The 19,753-nt window shown below is 40.2% G+C and overlaps 1 protein-coding gene across 8 annotated transcripts in view; it reads right to left on the bottom strand.

Annotated features, from left to right (window-relative positions):
- The window catches only part of Osbpl8 (oxysterol binding protein like 8), a 141,238-nt gene that overhangs the window by 63,532 nt on the left and 57,953 nt on the right, over window positions 1-19,753 (bottom strand). For 4 of the 8 annotated variants that reach the window (XM_076920199.1, XM_076920205.1, XM_076920201.1 and 1 more), the window contains one exon: window positions 4,876-5,013. In XM_076920199.1, the coding sequence (XP_076776314.1) occupies window positions 4,876-4,966 (91 nt within the window). In that variant the 5' untranslated portion in view covers window positions 4,967-5,013. Of the gene's footprint in view, window positions 1-4,875; window positions 5,014-15,625; window positions 15,663-19,753 lie in introns of those variants that run through there. The other 4 variants (XM_076920195.1, XM_076920196.1, XM_076920202.1 and 1 more) reach the window with 3 other exon arrangements.

Genomic DNA, 19,753 nt, shown 5'->3' with positions numbered 1-19,753 from the left:
CGTGTGGGTGCAGTACCCAAGGAAGCCAAAACACAGATGGACGGGAGTGCTAAGATTTGAACTCAGGTCCAACACAAGAGCCAACCCCACTACTAACCAGAGCCATCTCTCAAGCCTCTACTATCTCAATTTTATTAAAACTAAAAACATAATACATACCTAAGAACACCTGACTTATCCATATTAGAAATTTTACATTGAAAACAGCCAAAAAAAAAAAAAAAATCTCTTCTTTTTAGAAAAAAAAATCATTGGTAAATGTCAAAACAATATCAAAAGTAGAAAGGCAACATTGTTCCACTTGGCTCAGCTTCATGTCAACTTACTAAAAGCTAGAGTCATCAGAGAGAAGAGATCCTCAGTTTAGAAACTGCCTCCTCAAGATCTGCCTGTATTTTCTTATTTAGAGAACAATGGGAGAGGACCCAGCACACTGTGGGTGGTGCCATCCCTGGGCTGGTGGTCCTGGGTTCTATAAGAAAGCAGACTGAGCAAGCCGTAAGGAGCAAGCCACTCCTCCTCCATGGCCTCTGCAGCACCTCCTGCCTCTAGGCTCCTGCTCTTCTGAGTTCTTGCTCTCTTTGCTTTTGATGATGAACTGTTATAAGGAACTCTGAGCAAAATAAACCCTTTCCTCCCCAAGTTGCTTTGGTCATCACAGCAATCACAACCCTGACTGAGACAAGTTGGTTGCAAAAGTGGGGTATTGCTGTGACTGACCTAACCATGTTGTTTTGGAGAGGATTGTGGAAAGACTTTGGAATTTGGAGCTAGAAAAGCTAGTGAGTGTTGAGAGTTCAGTGGGATGTTCTATAGGATCCTAGAAGATAAGAATGTTGAGAGCGGTGCAGACAAAGGAGGCCTGGCTTGTGAAGTCTCAGAGGGAAGCAAAAATTCTACTGGGTCACCTCTGTATGAGGAATCTGTGGTGTCTGGTCAGCTGGGGCTGAAGAATCAGCTGTGATTAACAAGGTAGCAGAACCACTAAAGTGAAACCTTTGCTTTGCTGGGATACTCAATGCTAGTTAGCTGAGATGAAATCTGGAATGCATTTCCTGAGAGTCAGCACACAGAAGCTGTGTTCCAGACATGGCCAAAGTTGTCCCTTGTGCTGGCAGCTGAACTTGGCAGCTGTGCGTTATTCAGGTAGCCCTGGTTTTGAAGGTGTGAAGAAGTCATGGAGAGCAGCTGAAGCCTGGCACTGTGTGGCAGGGCTGTAGGCCCTGAAGAGGGCCCAGATGCAGCAAGGAACCCCAGCAGTTTTTGAGATGCAGTACTACAGGATGACCACAGAGAAGAGCAGCAGCAGCAGTGTAGAGCTAGCCATAACTAGAAGTCAAACTGTGTGCTACAGAGGAGGGCAGAGCTGGAGAGTGACCCAAGCACAGTACAGGAGCGCAGGAGACCATAGTGAATCCCAGACAACTGGACATTGAGTTATTTATACTGTTTGAGTTTGATTTCTGTTCAGACTGTGATTGTTCTCTGCTTCTTCCCTCTTGAAGAAAGTATCTTATGTAATTTTGATTTATACAGGAACCCACAGTTGAAAGACTTTGCTTTTTTAAAGATATTCTAAATTTTAAAAAACACTGTTATTTAAAGGGGCTGAACTGAATTATTTATGTCATATATTGTGATATATGAAAAAGAAAAAGTTCTGATTGAAAAGTGATGTGTTTGCGTGTCATGTTGACAATGGGTCAGTTGTACTGGCTAGTTTTATGTCAATTTGATATAAGCTAGATTCATCAAAGAGGAGGGAGCTTCAGTTGAAAAAATGCTTCCGTAAGATCCAGCTATATAGCATTTTCTTAACTAGTGATCAATGGGGGAGGACCCAGTCCACTGTGGGTGGTGTCACCCCTGGGCTCTACTAGAAAGCAGGCTGAGCACATCATGGGAAACAAGCCAGTAAGCAGCACCACTCCAATGGTCTCTGCATCAGCTCCTGCCTCCAGGTTTCTGCCCTGCCTGGGTTCTTACCTCACTGCTTTTGGTGATTAACTATTATATGGAACTGTGACTGAAATAAACTCTTTACTCCCCCGTCTGCTTTTGGTCAGGGTGTTTCATTTCAGCAATAGTAACCCTAACTAAGAAAGCCATCTTTTGGCAAAAAAGATTTATGAGGGGGCTGGAGAAATGTCTCAGTGGTTATGAGCCCTTGCACAGTTTCACAGGACCTGAGTTCAGTTACCAGCACCCCTATCAGGCAGCTCATAATTGCCTACAGCTTCCACTCCAGAGGATTCAAACACCCACTTCTGGCTTCTGCAGGTATCCATACTCACATGCACATAGCCACAGACAGCCACTCACACAAATAAATAAGATCATTCGTTAAGAAAAAAATTAGGATGTTTGTAGACATCATTAGGTAAAAGGCTGATGGAGAAGAGGGTGTTTGCAAGGTGCCAAACAGCATTTCCTTTTTACTTAGTCAATTCAAGTAGAAAAGCTGCAACTTTCAATAAAGATGATCGGACTAGTGCAACTTGAATCTGTAACTCATCCGCATGTCCTCACTACTAGGACAACCAGAAATTAAGTGAATCCTCACATGTGATGGAACATGTTGTAAAACACCTTCCCTATAAAAAACTATTGTTCAAAAATGATCAAAATTAATATAATCAAATCTTTAAGTTCTCCCATTTATAGGAAATACAGAAGGTAAAGAAACAAATTAAATAATAGTTGCAGGAATCAAAGTGCCAACATTATTTAGGACACTGGGTCAGTTTACTGAAAAGTCAAAGGCACGTTGGACAAAAACAAACAAGGGCATTCTTCAGAACCGACGATATAATAGCCTAACAACGAATTTGTTTTAATTTCAACAATCCTACAAAATAAAGAGTTGGGGCTAGAATGTAGCAAGGTGGTAGAGGTCTTCCTAGCATGCTAAAGGTTCTGGGTTCAACCCCCAATACCACATACACTGGGCATGGTGGTACCCACATGTAATCCTGACACTCATGGAGTGAAAAGAGAGGGATCATGAGTTCAAGGTCATCGTCCCTGATTGCATAGTTTAAAGGCAGGCTGCATTATATGGGATGCTGCCTCCAAAACAAGAAGGCTGGGGAGAAGAAGGGCTGAACAAGCCTCATCTCAAAAGATGTCATAACGTTAAAACGCTAAAACCTGACACAGCCAGTATTAATTATGAGAGTTAGAAGTCTAACTGTAACTTTTAAAGTACAAGATTACTAACAGTCCCCTTTTCCTTTCCCACAAGTATTACATTCCAAGACCTCAGTGGATTCCTACAACCACTAACAGTGCTAAGCCTTCTGCAGAGTGTACTATGTAATGTTTATAAGTGGGTACCATAAAAGAGTAACGACTACTAAAACCATAACTACAGCAATATACTGTAATAGAAGCCCTCCATGCCACAGGGTGGGTACTGCATCCAAGAAAATACCCTCAACAAAGGAAGGATTCACATTCCTGGAAGGACAAGGCAGGATCCTGACAAGATTTCATCACAATACTCAAAACTGAGTGCAACTTAAACCTGAAAAGTTGTTCCACTCTGGAATTTCCCATTTAACAATTTCAAACCATCATTTAGAAGAATAACTGAAACCACCAAAAATATAAAAATAAATATAAATATAAAAAATATAAAACAACAAATTCAAGTTCTTAAACCTTGAAAGCAACTCTTTCACTGCAGCTATGGAGTGTGGCCGGGGAACTGAGAATATGCAATAAAACTAGCTGAGTACCAGAATGATCCATAAATTAGAAAGTGCAATCCACAGGCTTGTGGGAGCCTCTAACACCCTTTTATGGGGTCTAAAAGGCCAAAGCCAGTTTCATAATACTACAGATATTAGTCGCCAAATTCTTTGCTGCCATGCACGCATGGAAAAAGAATGGCTTTCATTTACAAATGTCATCAAAGAAGCAGTGAAAAAAAATCTTGAACCTTTACACACAAATTTAAATATTCTGTGCAATAAAATGAGAAATGTATTAAACACTACTGTGTAATATATTTTTTAATATAAAATTCAAGGCAGACCAATGAGTTTTAAAGCAGGAAGTACAAAAATAAATTTTGCAATTGCATCTTGTGGTCAATGTTGAAAAGTATTATCCGTCAAGCTTTGTTTGACTACACAGAATGCCTGACTTAGTATGTGTGTATATTTGTGTGTCCAGATTTTATTTATATACTTCAAACCATCACAGCATATCACACTGACTATACAGGAGCAAAAATAAAAACAGTCTTTTATTAAGATAAACATTTAAGCCTTGTGAAAATACCTAAACTACAGTAAGGGAAAAAACATCTTTTGTAATAAAAATGTTATTCACAATCCAGCAATTCCAAATACTCAAATATGGAAATCAGTAAACAAGCAGTACTTGAAAACTAAATCCTATCACTTGTAGCAACATGAAGAGAATTGGAAGATACCGTTTCAGATAAAGTAGGCAGACACAGAAATCAACCAGCAGAGGTGTGGGAGCTGAAAGAATCAACAGCAAAGAAACTAAAGGAACTGCTCTTATAGAGGTGGGTGTAAAATAGTGATTATAAATTACTGGAATTGGACAGAGAATGGGCTGTGGGGGAGGGGCAAGGGGTAGAGAATGGGTAAGACCAGGTGCAAGTTTCAATAATTTTTATTGTAAGGAAGCTAGAAGACCAAAAAGTGAATGAATCTCTGGCTTAGAAGAGCCAAACACTGGTGAAACTAAGAAAAAGGCAAGGAACCAGAAAGGGCGTATTCATTTTAAGCCCACTGCAAACGATCCAAATAAAATAAACAGCAACAGAAACTGTGTAAAGCCAGGAGGAAACGCACTGTGGCACCACACATGCCAGTGTTCCCGCTGGAGACCTCTTACCCTGGCTGTGAAGGCTGGCGGGGCTGAGGGACGGCTGCTGCAGATCTCGAGTCGGGGTTGGGTAAGCTTCTTTGCCTTGGCGCTGACTCATTTTTCCTGGGGTCAAATGCTGAGGTTCCTCAGTGTTCACTACAACAGCTCAAAGAAAGAAAAGAAAAGAAATTACTATTGAAGTAATAGGTTTAATGGCATAATTAATAACTTGGAATAAACCTAAAGTGCCTTTCTAATTATATTAATCTTACAACTTTAATAAGTTGCATGATCATTTTATTTTTATATTCATTTACTATAAATTCAAGAGGAATGGACAGGTAAGACTCAGTTAAATATATATTATAGACCCTATACCTATCCAACTGCTAAGGCCCCCTATGGGTAACTGTATCTTTCACAGGGTTTATATTAACTCCTCAATATCTGCCAATACAACAAGTCATTTCAGAGAAGAAATAAAATGATCAAAAAGTGTAAGGAAAGATGTACAGGTTTATTAATAATCAGAAAATACAAATTATTAGCAAGAGAAAAAATATTTTACATTCAACAGACTTTCTACTCTGGGTTCTAATTTTTGGATGGCCAGTAGGTAAGACTTTGGTTTCAAAGACAGTGTAACTGAGGTTCAGAGACTACCTTCTCCAAAACTAAACAGCAAATAACACAGGCAACCTACTCATAGTAGGTTGCTAAGTCTATGTTCAAAAGACTTCCTGGCAGGGGCTGGACTGAGAGCTCAGCAGTTAGGAGCACTTGTTGCTCTTGTTAGGGACTCTGGTTTAGTTCCTAGTTCCCAGCTCCCACATGGTGGCTCATAACCACCAACCCCACCCACCCACCCACCCCCACCCCCGCCCCGTAATTCCAGTTCTAGGAGGGAGATCCAGTGTTCCCTTGAGATCTCTGAAGGCACCAAGGCAGGCATGTGCTGCACAGGTATACCTGCAGACAAACCACTGATGCAGGAAAGTCTTTTTTAAAAGCACCATGTTTAAGAAAAACAAAGGGTTCCGTCCCGTCTGGGCCAGAGCACTGAGCAGATCTTGGGTGGCAGCTCTGCCCCCAATCTCTAAGAACCCAGAGGAAGCGGGGATCCCAGGTGCTCTAACTCAGGCAATATCTTAGGTAAGCAGACAGCAAGGCCCGCCCCAAACAGGGAATAACTGGGACCCACAAGGACCCAGGAAGTCACTCCTGGCCCGGAGCACTGGCTTCCTTTGGTCTGGGCCAGACCACTGAGCAGAACTTGGGCGGCAGCCTTGCCCCCAATCTCTAAAAACCCAGAGGAAACGGTGCCCCCAGAGCCCTAACCTGGGCAGCATCCTGTCTGCGCTTGAGCACTGAGCTGATTTTGGGCCCCAGCGCTTACCCCAGTAGTTACACCCACCCCACAAAGTTCTGATACAACCAAGATAATAGGAAAGACAGGCTCCAGTCAGGGACAGGGCAGGAAGCACTAAGGAGATACAGATGGCAAAAGGCAAGTGCAAGCACATAAGCATCAGTAACTCAGGGTACTTGGCATCATTAGAACTTAGTTCTCCTACAAGAGAAAGTCCTGAATTCCCCATATCACCAGGAAAGAGAGATTCAGATTTAAAATCACTCCTAATGATGATGATAGAGGACTTTAAGAAGGACATAAATAACACTCTCAAAGAATTTGAGGAGAACACACTATAGAAACAGGTAGAAGCCCTTAAAGAAGAAACAGAAAAATCTCTTAAAGAATTACAAGAGAACACAACCAAACAGGTGAAGGAATTGAACAAAACCATCCAGGACATAAAAATGGAAGTAGAAACAATCAAGAAATCACAAAGGGAGACTACCCTCGAGATAGAAAACCTAGGAAAGAAATCAGGAGTCATAGATACAAGCATCACCAACAGAATACAAGAGATAGAAGAGAGAATCTCAGGTGCAGAAGATACCATAGAAAATATCAACACAACTGTCAAAGAAAATGCAAAATGCAAAAAGTTCTTAACACAAAATATCTAGGAAACTCAGGACACAATGAGGAGACCAAACCTAAGGATAATAGGTATAGATGAGAGTGAAGATTCCCAACTTAAAGGGCCAATAAATATCTTCAACAAAATTATAGAAGAAAACTTCCCTAATCTAAAGAAAGAGATGCCCACAAACATACAAGAAGCCTATCGAATGCCAAATAGACTAGACCAAAAAAGAAATACCTCCCATCACATAATAATCAAAACACCAAGTGCACAAAACAAAGAAAGAATATTAAATGCAGTAAGGGAGAAAGGCCAAGTAACATATAAAGGCAGACCTATCAGAATTACACCAGACTTCTCACCAGATACTATAAAAGCTAGAAGATGCTGGATAGATGTCATATAGACCCTAAGAGAAAACAAATGCCAGCCCAGGCTACTATACCCAGCAAAACTCTCAATTACCATAGATGGAGAAATCAAGATATTCCATGACAAAACCAAATTTACACAATATCTTTCCACAAACCCAGCATTACAAAGGATAATAGCAGGAAAGCTCCAATACAAGGAGGGAAATTATACCCTAGAAAGAGCAAGAAAGTAACCCTCTTCCAACAAATCCAAAAGAAGATAGCCACACAAAGATAACTTCCCCTCTAATAACAAAAATAACAGGAGACAACAATCACTGTTCCTTAATATCTCTTAACATCAATGGACTCAGTTCCCCAATTAAAAGACATAGGCTAATGGACTGGATACATGAACGGGACCCAGCATTTTGCTGCATACAGGAAACCCACTGCAGTACAAAGACAGACTCTACCTTAGAGTAAAAGGCTGGAAAACAATTTTTCAAGCAAACGGTCCCAAGGAACAAGCTGGAGTAGCCATTCTAAAATCTCCAGCCCAAGAACACAAAGGGAGGGACTCATGGCTTCACCTGTATAGGTAGTTGAGGGTGGCCTTGCCAGGCATCAGTGGAAGTGGACAGCCTTGGTACCTGAAAGTTTGGATTCCCTAGTGTTGGGAAATTGCAAGAGCAGGGAGGGGGGAATGAGAGGATGGTGGGAGTACACCCTCATAGTAATTGGAGGGGGGTAATGGGGTAAGGGGTTAGGCATCAGTGGAAGTAGAGGGCCTAGGTGCCTGAGTTTGGATTCCCTGATGTTGGGAAATTTGAGAGCAGGAAGGCAAAAATGGGAGGATGATGGGAGCACACCCTCATAGAAACTCCCAGAATTATATGGATTAGACATGACAGAGGCAGGCCGCCAGAAGACTAGATTCCAGAATTCAAACAAACAATTATCTTGATACTAAAATTTGTTTTGAGAATTTTTATATTGCAGAATACATAGCCTTGGTGTATCTACTCATCAGGCAACCTGAGCAGACCTGCTCAAACCTCTGATGTCCTGGAATTCCAGCTGGATGCAGTGAAGACACAGTGTCAGAGGCTTATCAATTTACTCTTCCCCCAACCCCTCTTCTACTATCTCAACACCCATAATCAGCTTGAAGAAGTTAATGAAGAGTCGGCGCCCCTATTCCCTGGGCTTGGGGACTGAGGTGGTTAATATTGGGCTGTCTTTCTAGGGAAAAGTAGTAGTTTTGGTGGAACAGGGAGGATTAGCTAGGATTTATTGCATAGTCATAACCTACTGGTAGAAATATGTATAATTGTTATTAAGATGAAGTTATAATTTCTTAAATGGTACAAAATTTACTTTGATTTCAAATTTAAGGTTTTCATTGGTACGAGCTTCTTATTAATATAAAAGTGAGATGAATATTGTTACTATCATAGGCATTGCACCTGTATAACACATTTAGGAATACGAGGCTTAGACCCAGTCCTTCTTTAACTTTTTTAACTTATTTGAGATGGTTAGCCTGTGAGTTAAGGGCCTATAGCAAATTCATGGCTTTGAGTTTATTGTTAGGGTGTTTTCTATATTTTCTTTAGAAATAGCTGAGAGGAGTTAACAGACAACAGTCCAGATTACCTTACATGGATAGTTGGTTTTCAAAACATCAGAAACCCACAGAATTGATGTTATAAACATTTCTGTATTAATGTTCATTTTGATTAGAGACCTGTCTGTTCCTGACAGCTTCCTGTCTTGGATTCTAAGAAGAAATTGAGCATCTTTGGAGTTATTCCAATTGTGGTGAGTCAGCCACTAGGCAAGAATTGCCTCTTTCCATCTACAGACAAATCATTGTCCAGAAAAGGACACACTTGCAGAATAGTCGACTGATTATATCTGCCAAGACAGAGTAATCAGCCCTTAATAATTCTACATCACTAGGTCTGTCAGATGATCCTGGGCCAGAAGGGTGAAGATCGGATGCTTCAACGTTCTGTAGTATAGGGACTGTCCAGGTGTTCAGCGGTCTCTATAAATTGGGTATGTTTTAGAAGCTATGCTTTGTGCTTCCCATAATTTCAGTTACTCAGTGATTCTGGATTTCTGATGGGGTTGAAAACTTATAGTCTCATAGCCAATCCTTGCTATTTACTTTGAGAGAAAAGATTTGAGAGGATGGTTTTCAGCTGATATTCATTCTAAAGCCAAGAAAAAAAAAAAAAGCCAGGTTCAGAACTAAGTCTTTTTTTAGTAGAGATGACAGAGGTTCTGCTTAGTCAACAAAATGATGGACTGGGTATTAGGTCTATCTTGCACCTTACTGACATAAATTGGTATAGTTATGCTCTAACTGTATTTTGAGAGAAAAGTTTTATTTTAACAGGAAGGGTGATATGTAGGAGGAGCTAAAGTGGGAGGAGTAAGGAGAGGAGGAGCTAGGTGATGGGAGAAAAAGAGAGAGGGGGCCCAGACATGGAGGCAGATGTTCACATGTCTCCACCAGTCAAAGATAGTTGATATATCTAGGTTTTGTATTAGGTTACACTTCTGATTGATATTGAGCATTACCAAATTTATAAAGCTATTGGTTAACATTTAAAAAAATGTATGAAAGCAAAAAGGAGAAGGGGGTATGGGATAGGGGTCTTCTAGGGAGGGGAAATGGGGAAAGGGGATGGCATCTGAAATGTAATAAAATATCCAATTAAGAAAAACAAACCAAACTTGCCATCCCAACTTTCATTTTGTAGTGGACTTTGCACTTCTTCTCAGCCGCCTGACCACGCTACCCATGCCTGTAATCTCACCTATTTGGAAGGCTGAGAAAGGAAAGCCTGCAAGTTCTATGCTGGCCCAGGCTACAAAGTGCTGAAGTTCAAGGACTGCCTCAGCAACTCAGTGAAACTGCCCCAGTCAGTCAGCCAGTCAGCCACACTACAGCTTGGATGTAGTGACAGTGTTAGCCTAGTGCAGGGCCCTGGGTTTAATCCCTAAGAAAAGGAAGGAAGGAAGAAGGAAGGGGGAAGGAGAGAAAGACAGAGACAAGAGAGAGAGAGCACATGAGCAAGTTCTTCTCTCTTTAAATCCACTGCCACCAGAGTCAAAGGGTCTGTCACCTGTTTATCTTTTATTTCTCATCTCTTGGCTTCTACAATAAGGGTCACCTTAGTATTCCCCAACATGCCATCTTAGAATTCCCTCAGCCTGTTTTGCATGTGTATGCCACACGTGTGTGAAGGCCAGAAGAGGGTGTTAACACCCCTCTAGAGCTACAGTTATGGGTCATTGTGAGCCAGCCAGTGTGGGTACTGGGAACAGAACTCAGGTTCCCTGGAAGAACAGCAAGCTCTGTTAACAGCTGAGCCACCTCTCCAGCCCCTTGTGGCCTATTTCTTGTTCCTATCTGGAATACTCTGGGCTCAGATTTTTCCTTACTGTTTCCTCTTGCTTGCTGTCTGTATTCAAATGCCACCTGTTTTGGAAACGTTCCTTGGGTTTCTTCATGGTGATGTCTCATAAACAGGCTTTTGATTTTAACTCAGCACAGTTCAACAACCTCTATGTTAGTACCCCCATCCCAAGCTACTGCCTGTCATCATGACTTCCACAGTAGTCATCACTACCTGAAATATGTAACAATTCCTCTTTTCCACTACTCAAACCTTATGAGTGCAAGACTTTTGTCTGCCTTATTTCCCCATAAATACTTAATCCTGATCAGCTCTTCCTGGTGGATTGAAAGCATTGCTTCCTGTTACACTAAGGTATGTGATAACATTTTACTTTAAAAAGTCAAACTAAGTTTACATTTTTATGAAACTTCTCTATCATGAAGTATACATTTTGGCTCTTCCAGTTTCAAAATATGACTTGTTTGATAGATTTAAAAAAAAAAAAAACCTATTTTTGAGATTTGTAATTAATAGTAGGAATGAACAGAAACTAACTTATTTAAATAACATTCCAGAAAACCAGTAAGGGACCCTTCATAGGTGCAGATACACAATGGAGAAGAGGAAAGACACCAAGTCAACTGATTAGGCAGACAGACAGACAGAGTCCATCCCCTTCTCCTAACACACATGAGGAATGGCCACAGGAAATTAAGGAAACAAATGAAAATACAAAACTTAAAAGTTTTAAACTATAAGGAAATCTCTCTGTAGACTTGGAGCAGGCAATGGTCCCTACACAATGATGTAATAGCACTAGGGAAAGGGAAACTGATACACATGACCACTACCACATTAAAATTACGAATTTGGTCATCAGATGATCGATCACACAATGAAGCTGAAAAACCACTCAACAGGAGAATAAATTCACAGCCATATAGTTTAAAAAGTTTGTATCTAAAGTGTCTTAAACATATAGCTCCTATACATGAATTTAAAAAGACCAACAGCAACTAGGAGAAAGAACTGAGCTATACTGCAACAGAAAACACAAATATCCAATAATACATGAAAATATTCTCTCTAATAATCAGAGAGGTAGAAATCAGGTTTACAGTGGGATATTTTACAGTCTTCAGAATTGAAAAAAATTAATAAGCTTGAGAATATAAAGTAAGGAAGATGGGTCATCAAAATCTCTTTGGGCACTGCTGGAGTACAAACTGATACTAGCATTCTGGGCAACAATTTGGGGCTAGCACATACTTGATGAATGTAACACAATCTTGCTCTTATCCCTAGAAAAATTCTTATTTGTGCATACTAAGAGACAAGAATAAAAACTTTCATATAATGATTGTGATGGTTTGTATATGATTGGCTCAGGGAGTGGCACTATTAGAAGGTGTGGCCCTGTTAGTGTAGGTGTGGCCTTGTTGGAGTAGATGTGTCACTGTGGGTGTGGGCTTTAAGACCCTTATCCTAGCTGCCAAGAAGTCAGTCTTCAGTCTTCAGATGAAGATGTAGAACTCTCAGCTCCTCCTGCACCATGCCTGCCTGGATGCTGCCATGTTCCTGCCTTGATGATAATGGACTGAACCTCTGAACCTGTAAAGCCAGCCCCAATTAAATATTGTCCTTATAAGAGTTGCCTTGGTCATGGTGTCTGTTTACAGCAGTAAAAACCTTAAGGCAATGCTTTTCAGAAACCAAACAAAACGAAAGTCAAACAGATTAAATACTCAACAATTAAAAAAATAAAACAGAGGGGGTGAGAAGTAGTGGAGAGATGGCTCAGGAGTTATGAGGACTAGCTCTCTTCAGAGGCCCCACTTTAGATTCTCCATGCCCACATGACAACTAACAACCATCTATAACTCCAGTTCCAGGGGATCCAACACCCTCATCTGACCTCCACTGGCACTAGGTACAAAGCACGAATACTCACAAAAACAGCAACAATAATAACTCTAAAATTAAACAAATTAAATGTGTTATCCAAGTGTGATGTACATCATTAATCCTAGTACCTGGAGGGCAACAACAAGAAGATCTCTGTTAGTTCAAGAGCAGCCTACTCCCACAGCAGGTTCTAGCCAAGAAAGTTCTACAATGAGACTCTTGTTTCATAAAAATAAGATCATAAAATGGGTTAATAAGTTGTGGCACAAGCATAAGCTACAACAGTATATGCCATCTGTTTTTGGGTCTAACAGCATGGATGAGTCACAAAAATATAACATCAACTTAAAAAGCAAGTTCCCAACATATTACATACACTCTGGTACAGACCTTTAAAAACACCATTGATAGGGCACTTGCTTAGCATAAGAGGGGTGCCCAGCATTTAATCTTTAGTAAAAGAAAAAAAACGTGTAAGAAATAAAAAGCAAGAAGTAAGAAATAAAAACTCAGTAGTAAAGGCACTTGCCACCCAATGTGGTGAACCAAGTTCAGGACCCACACGGTGGAACAAGAGAACTGATACACACAAATTGTCCTCTGACCTCCAAAAGCATACTGTGACCAATGGGTATGCGCATGAGCACACACACTGAAATAATATGTAATTTTAAAAACTAAAAAAAAAAAAAAAATCCTTATTATTTTTTAAGCAAAAAAAAAAAAAAAAGATAAAAGATTAAGAAAAATACAACATAGTCATCATATCTGGGGAGTGCCACAAGGGAGAAGACTACAGCATGTTTCTGCATTTAGTAACACACAGGCATGTGTTTTAAGTAACTCCACTACATACACAGGTAAACAGTTCTGTTCACCTCTTTCCAACCCAGTGTTTCTGTGCTTCTTAGAGACATGATCGCCAACAAAGAACCCAAACTGAAGAGACCTCCTATGCCTCTGCCAGTTTGCCTCCCTGATGCTGGAATGACAGGCCTGTGTCTTCATGCCCAGCTCTCAAGTAACCTCTTTTTCCAGAGTGCTTGACAGTAAGACTGACAGCCCATCTTCCTGTGTGTTTTGTCTCAACTAGTTCACAAACATTTCTCTTCATAACACAAATCATTCAGTGCCCTACAGGAAGTGCATAACAGTGGCACTATCTGAACAGAAGCTTAAAAAGTACAATGACTGTGTTTTTGTGTGTATCCACTTGCACAACTGATAAATATCTGCTAAAGAACTGAAAAGCTATCTGGCAAAGGAATCACTGTCGCAGCATAGCTTAACAAGTGATTCACCTGTCAATGGTGACACTACAGTGCCCCCTGCTGGCTCCACTTATAGTGCATGTAGCTACTTAGCTCCTCCTACAGAGCAGCAAGCACACTGGCATGACTAATACTGCAGTTCCCGTGCCAGGTAATCTATCACCCTCCCGAGACCCTCAGCAGCTCATCAAACTTTGAAGAACTGCAAATTCTGGCATTTGCCCTTCTGCTGCATGGAAGCTAAAATAAGATACCTAAGTAATCTGTATGTCAATCTGACTGCCCTGAAGATTTGAGAGTCTTTCTTTTATAAAATCAAGGTAGTGGTAAGATTCAGTAATATCTGTAGAGAGTTTTAAGATTTAAAAATACTCTTAATAAAAAAAAAAAATGTGTAAAAAGAGGTTTATGTTCTTCTAGCTTTGTTTTCTACTATCTGATAATATTGCATGTAATATGTAACATATTTTAAGAACTGCTGTGATTTAAAATAGTGTATTACTTTAATTAGCTTTCTATAAAAAATAAAATATGCTTTCTAATAAGTATTTGAGAGAAAAACTAGCATAAACCAAAGACAAATATAGATATATAGATATAGATATATACCTTTTACTAAAACATTAATTGTGGAAAATTGTGGTCTGTCCTGTGATTATGCAACCACATTCATGGCACCCACTGCCCTGTCTTTAGAACAAGTCTCATTCTGAAGAACCTCTGCCATTATCATGCTCATTCCCTTTCTTTGAACACACCCCCAACACACAAAATGAGGTCCAGAGCACAGAGATGGCTTACAACAGTGAGGTGACTACTACCTATAAATATAAACTTTGAAATCAATTTCCTACGTGTTATTCAATAAAAATCAAAACCTCTGCTCAATTTATGATGGAATAAAATTTTAATTACTTTGTTAGACCCAAATTCAACCAACAGTGCTTTGCTGTCACTTTTTAGAATTAGTAATAGCAGTACTTCGTGGGCTGTACTTCCTGGATAGTTAGGCTTCAGGCTTACTCTGTAGAATCGGCGTTTTATGAACTGATCTCGGACGTTCCTTTTAGTTCAATGTTGCTGTGATTTCTAATGTACCACTGCTCCTGTCACTGTCTACATGCACTAACACAATCTGCAGTCACATGTTTTATCTGTTGTGCTTATTCAAAAGCCACCACAATGTCCATCCCTATCCAGAAAACAACAAAACCAGCAAAATCTGTTACAGTAAATTGAATCAATTTTATCTTAAAGGGTAACCTTCTAGACCTCTAAAATAAAACACACCTTCATAAAAATCTCCAAAATACAAACAAAAATGACAATCCCATTATTCTATTAAAATTCTATAAATGAAAACACTTTCTCAGTTTCATGAGGCAGTAAACAAGTCCTTGTACCATCTCTTTATGCCTGTGATTCTCCAAGGGTCTTATAAGAAGGAGGTCTCACCAAATAATGAATTAGCCTCTAAGTGGTTTCTCAGCCTTCCTAATGCTTCCAAAATACAGTTCCTCATGTTGTGGTGACACCAGCCATAGAGTGATTTTCATTGCTACTGCACAACTGTAATCTTGCTACTGTCATGAATCCTAATGTAAATGTCCTGTTTTCTGATGCATGAAGGGGCTGTGTGACCGCACAGGTTGAGAGCCACTGCTCTGGATGACTGTGATCTCCACACAGACTGTGTGTGGCTTTTTCACACAGACAGGAGCAGCAGAGAGCCGTGCTCACTGAGCATCGTGACAATCAAAACCGAATGCTATTTTTCATTTGTAGTAACACCAAATATTATCGTGTCCTCAAAACATGACATTCCAACTTTAGCTACTTACTTGATGGCCCAAGGACATCTTTGCTATCACCAAGAAGCTTTTAATGCAGAGGAAGTGAGCAGCAAACAAACACAATCCAAACCAGGGAGAAGCAAACACCGGTGGGACGGAAGCAGCAGTGAGACAAAAGGACAAGAGGAACAGTGTTAGTCTGTGAGTAGGAAGCACATGCACATTAGTTTCAATTGTCATAACTCATAAGACATTTCCCTCTATGAACCAAAAAATAAAAATAATAATAATAAATCCTTGGCTTAGGTGATACCAAATATGTGTTTAAACTTGGGGAAATGAAACCATGAAGAGAGAGCGGAATCACCAAAGTACTGCTTTACACTTGCTCAAGGCAGGGCTAAGCAGCAGTGAAGACCATTAGATCTAAGCTCACTGAAGGTTACTTACCCTTTCAAATGTAACGCTTTCAAAGTACCTACCACTTAGTCACTACTAAGCATTAGTTATGCATACCATCAGAGCACTCGACAGAAATTCAGTTTTAGAATAGTATAAGACAAGCAAGATGTAGGTTCTACAAAGACATCAATAAAATAGATCATTTTTTTAACCAAATGGCAAAAATAAAAAGAGAAAGAGTTGTTGTCAGACAAATAATCCCAAATAAGGATAAGTTTTAAGTCAGATATAATTTTCTTAGGACCGACTAAAGACAAGCATAATTTACAACTCCTAATCCTTTAGGAAGTCAGAAGACACATTCCATGCTGCCCACTCCCAACACAACCTCACTAAGTATTCTAGGCTGACTTCAAACCCAGAGTCCTCCTCCTTCAACCTCCTAGGTTCTACCATACCAAGCAGAAGACTCGGTTCTTTAATGAAGAACTTAAAACTGACAACAGACAAACAGCTGCAGACCTCTATCTAGAAACTCTTTTAACTGACTGGACTCCCTGAGTAGGTACACAGCTCTCAGGTATTCTGCACTTCAGAAACCAAACCTAAAGCCTTCCCACTGAGTAGACTGTTTCCGGGCACAGTGAGGTAACTACAATGTGACAAAACAAGGTGAGCCCTTTGCTGCAGGCTTCTGTCATCTCCTTGGAGAGCTTCTCCTACCTGACACTTTCCTAGCGTGTGATAGCTCTTGAGCAGTTATGAATACCATGTTTTAGTGTCTATTTATCTTGCTTCAGATGCCAAGCCATGCTTCTCTGAACAGATGTGGGTTTCACAGACTACAGCCCTGCTGACAGTGAACTCACTGTGCTCAGGTCCTTACTACAAACAGCAAGCTTCAGGGAGGAGGTTAAAGGGGTCAGAGATGAAAGTGTTTGTGAATCGGGAATGGAGAGATGGCTCAGCTATAGAGAGCACATGCTGCTCTTGCAGCGGGCCTGAACTTGGTTACTAGCACCCACAGTGGGCAGAGGGTACTCACAACCACCTGTAACTCCAGCTCCAGAGAACCCACTTACACTCACACATGCACATACCCACAAAAGGCATATGAATAAACACATAATTTAAAACAAAAAATAAACCTTAAAAATTAAAAAGGCAAAAGTTCTTGTGAAGACAATCTTAAAATACTACCCAGTGGTCCTTATTTCCGTGCCAACAATCCTTTCTCCTTCAGAGTGAGCACAATTTTTGAATTTCCTTTTGTTAAATTTTGCTTTGGGTGTAGGAGGTATGAACTTGGTTTTAACATAACGTCAGGCTTTTTCCTGCTGCCTCAGGTCCTGGACTGCAAGCATGTTCCTCCATGCCTGGCTCATTACTCATGAAGAGAAAACCTTTTCTGAGATTGGGTCTTGTTCTCAGTGCTCTCTCACAGGTAAATGTCTATGGTGGCCCTCCATAAGGCAGCCTTGCAGAGAGGCCTGCAAGGTACACACTGAGGTGAGGTATGGAGTAAGATTGTAGAGGGTCTCTCCTGTTCAACCATCATCAATGCACACATCGAAAGAATCCCTCTGTATTCTTAGCTACAACCTCCTGACGAGATGCAGCCACATGATAAACTGCTCTTGGATTCCTGACTCACAAAACTTGAAGTAAATGCTCATTGTTTAATATGACTTAATTCTGGATTATAATATAATATGAAATATTATATATGATAATATATAAATAAGTAACACTGGAAAACTGTACAAAGGCCAGAAGCTGACAGAGACAACTATAGCCAACTTTTTAAATGCTTCAAAGACATCTATTTTTAAAAAAATCTTGTGATGATAAATTTAGGGAAAACCTAGATTTACTTTTGTCTTAAAACAACCCCTGCCAAAACCATGCCAAAACAAACAAGAGGAAATTCATGGTTCTGTACTCTCTGCAAGGGAAAGGGACTCTCCTCTCCTTCACTTCCCTATTCATCAGGGAGTAAGGACCACTGGATACCATTTTGGATTATCTTCACAAATTATTATTTATTTTTTTTTTTTTAGATTTTTTTCATTATTAGTTTCCCCTAGATTTACTAGTAACTTCACAAGGGAAAACTGTAGTTTTAATCACACACAAACACACAAGAGCAAAACATGGGTGTTCACACATACACACACATAAGAGTTCACATTACAAACCTATTTGAAGGTTTTAGAATTCATCTTCTATTTGGAGTAAATGGTTAATAAGCTCATTTTCATTTCACAGTTTTGTTTTATTCTTTAATTCTACTGATTAACAGTACTGTGCTGACTTTTGTGCAGTTTCCATTCCTTACCCATTCACTCTCCAAAACTGACTTCTAACATAGACAGTAACTTGAGGTACTGTTCCAATAATTGCATTATAATATCAACATTAAACCTTTCAGCATATCTGCGCCATTTGCAGCTTATGCCATTGGATTAATCCTAACTGGTTTAGTTTGACACAGTGAGCAATTACTTGAAATATATACTATCCATATAGCCAATATTTACTAAGTAACAACTGTAGACATATAGCTTAAACACCAAAGGATCCTAGCAGTAAATGAAACAGACAGAAATCCTGTCTTGGGCTGGGGTTTATCTTTCAGTGGTAAATGTGTACCTAACTCTAGCCCTGGGTTTGCACCAAACCAGAATTCTGTCAAAGTGGTACTTAAATTTCAGTGGATAAAGTATAGAAGAACATAATAAATGGTAATAACTTATAGTATATTACATAACTTAAAAATAAAAGAAATAAGCAGAGAACAGGGGCATACAGAACATCAAGGAAAAGGAGCTCACGGCTTCAGACAGGAAGCCCAACAGCAAGCACCCTTCCACGGTGGTCCACAGCCAAGAGGAAGAGAACCGCCAAAGAGGCTTCCACAGGGAAAGAAACATATATGCAGACGACTGCTATGCCGGCCAGTGCCAGGGGCATGGGAATCAGCGAGTGTAGAAGCTAAACACATCCAGTGGGTAAGGAGTAAGAACACTGAAGTCGGTGTGGTAAAATATCCTAGATTATGGAAGCCTTTCATAGTCTTGTTGCAGCTTTGGCTGTATTTTGAATGGGATTAGGGAAGGAAGAATGGTTTTGAGAAAAGAACTGACGTGGTCTGATTGTAATTTAACAGAATTGTTCCAACTTACTATTCCGAAAATACTCTAAGAACAGGAATATGTATGGAGTTTACTGAGACAACCTGGGGATACACAGCAGCAGCAGGACAGGTAGTGAAAGGCTATACTTTGAAAATACAGTAGCAGAATGTCCAAGCAGACCAAGTGGGAGTGTGGGAGTCAAGAGACAGGGTATCAAGATGATTTCAAGTGGCCAGGATTGAGTGCCTGCATGATGGAAAAGCCATTAGCTGAGCAGTTAAAGTTGTGTTACAAGGAGAACTCCAAGGAGCTCAAGAAGACATCCAAGAGGGTGCCAAGAAGGCAGTTGGATATACAGAGAAGTCTTCCTGGTAGAGGAAGCACAAGTGATGATATGTGTGAGTCAGGTTTATGACCTCAAGTCTTGGTCACTGACAACTGACACATGCCATGACACATATGTTGCATAGTATAAAGGAACAATCACAAGAAAACCAATTTATAATAGACAACAAATCTAAGACTCAGGCAGAAGCACTGAAAACCACAGCTGAAGCACCATGTGAACACAGCATGGCTTCAGAGACATTTCTCAGAAGACATGGATGGGAGGCGGTCCATGCATGCCAATCAACCA

The sequence above is a fragment of the Arvicanthis niloticus genome, chromosome 22 (assembly GCF_011762505.2).
Source record: "Arvicanthis niloticus isolate mArvNil1 chromosome 22, mArvNil1.pat.X, whole genome shotgun sequence".
NCBI lineage: Eukaryota > Metazoa > Chordata > Mammalia > Rodentia > Muridae > Arvicanthis > Arvicanthis niloticus.
This window is presented reverse-complemented; position numbering and strand designations above follow the sequence as displayed.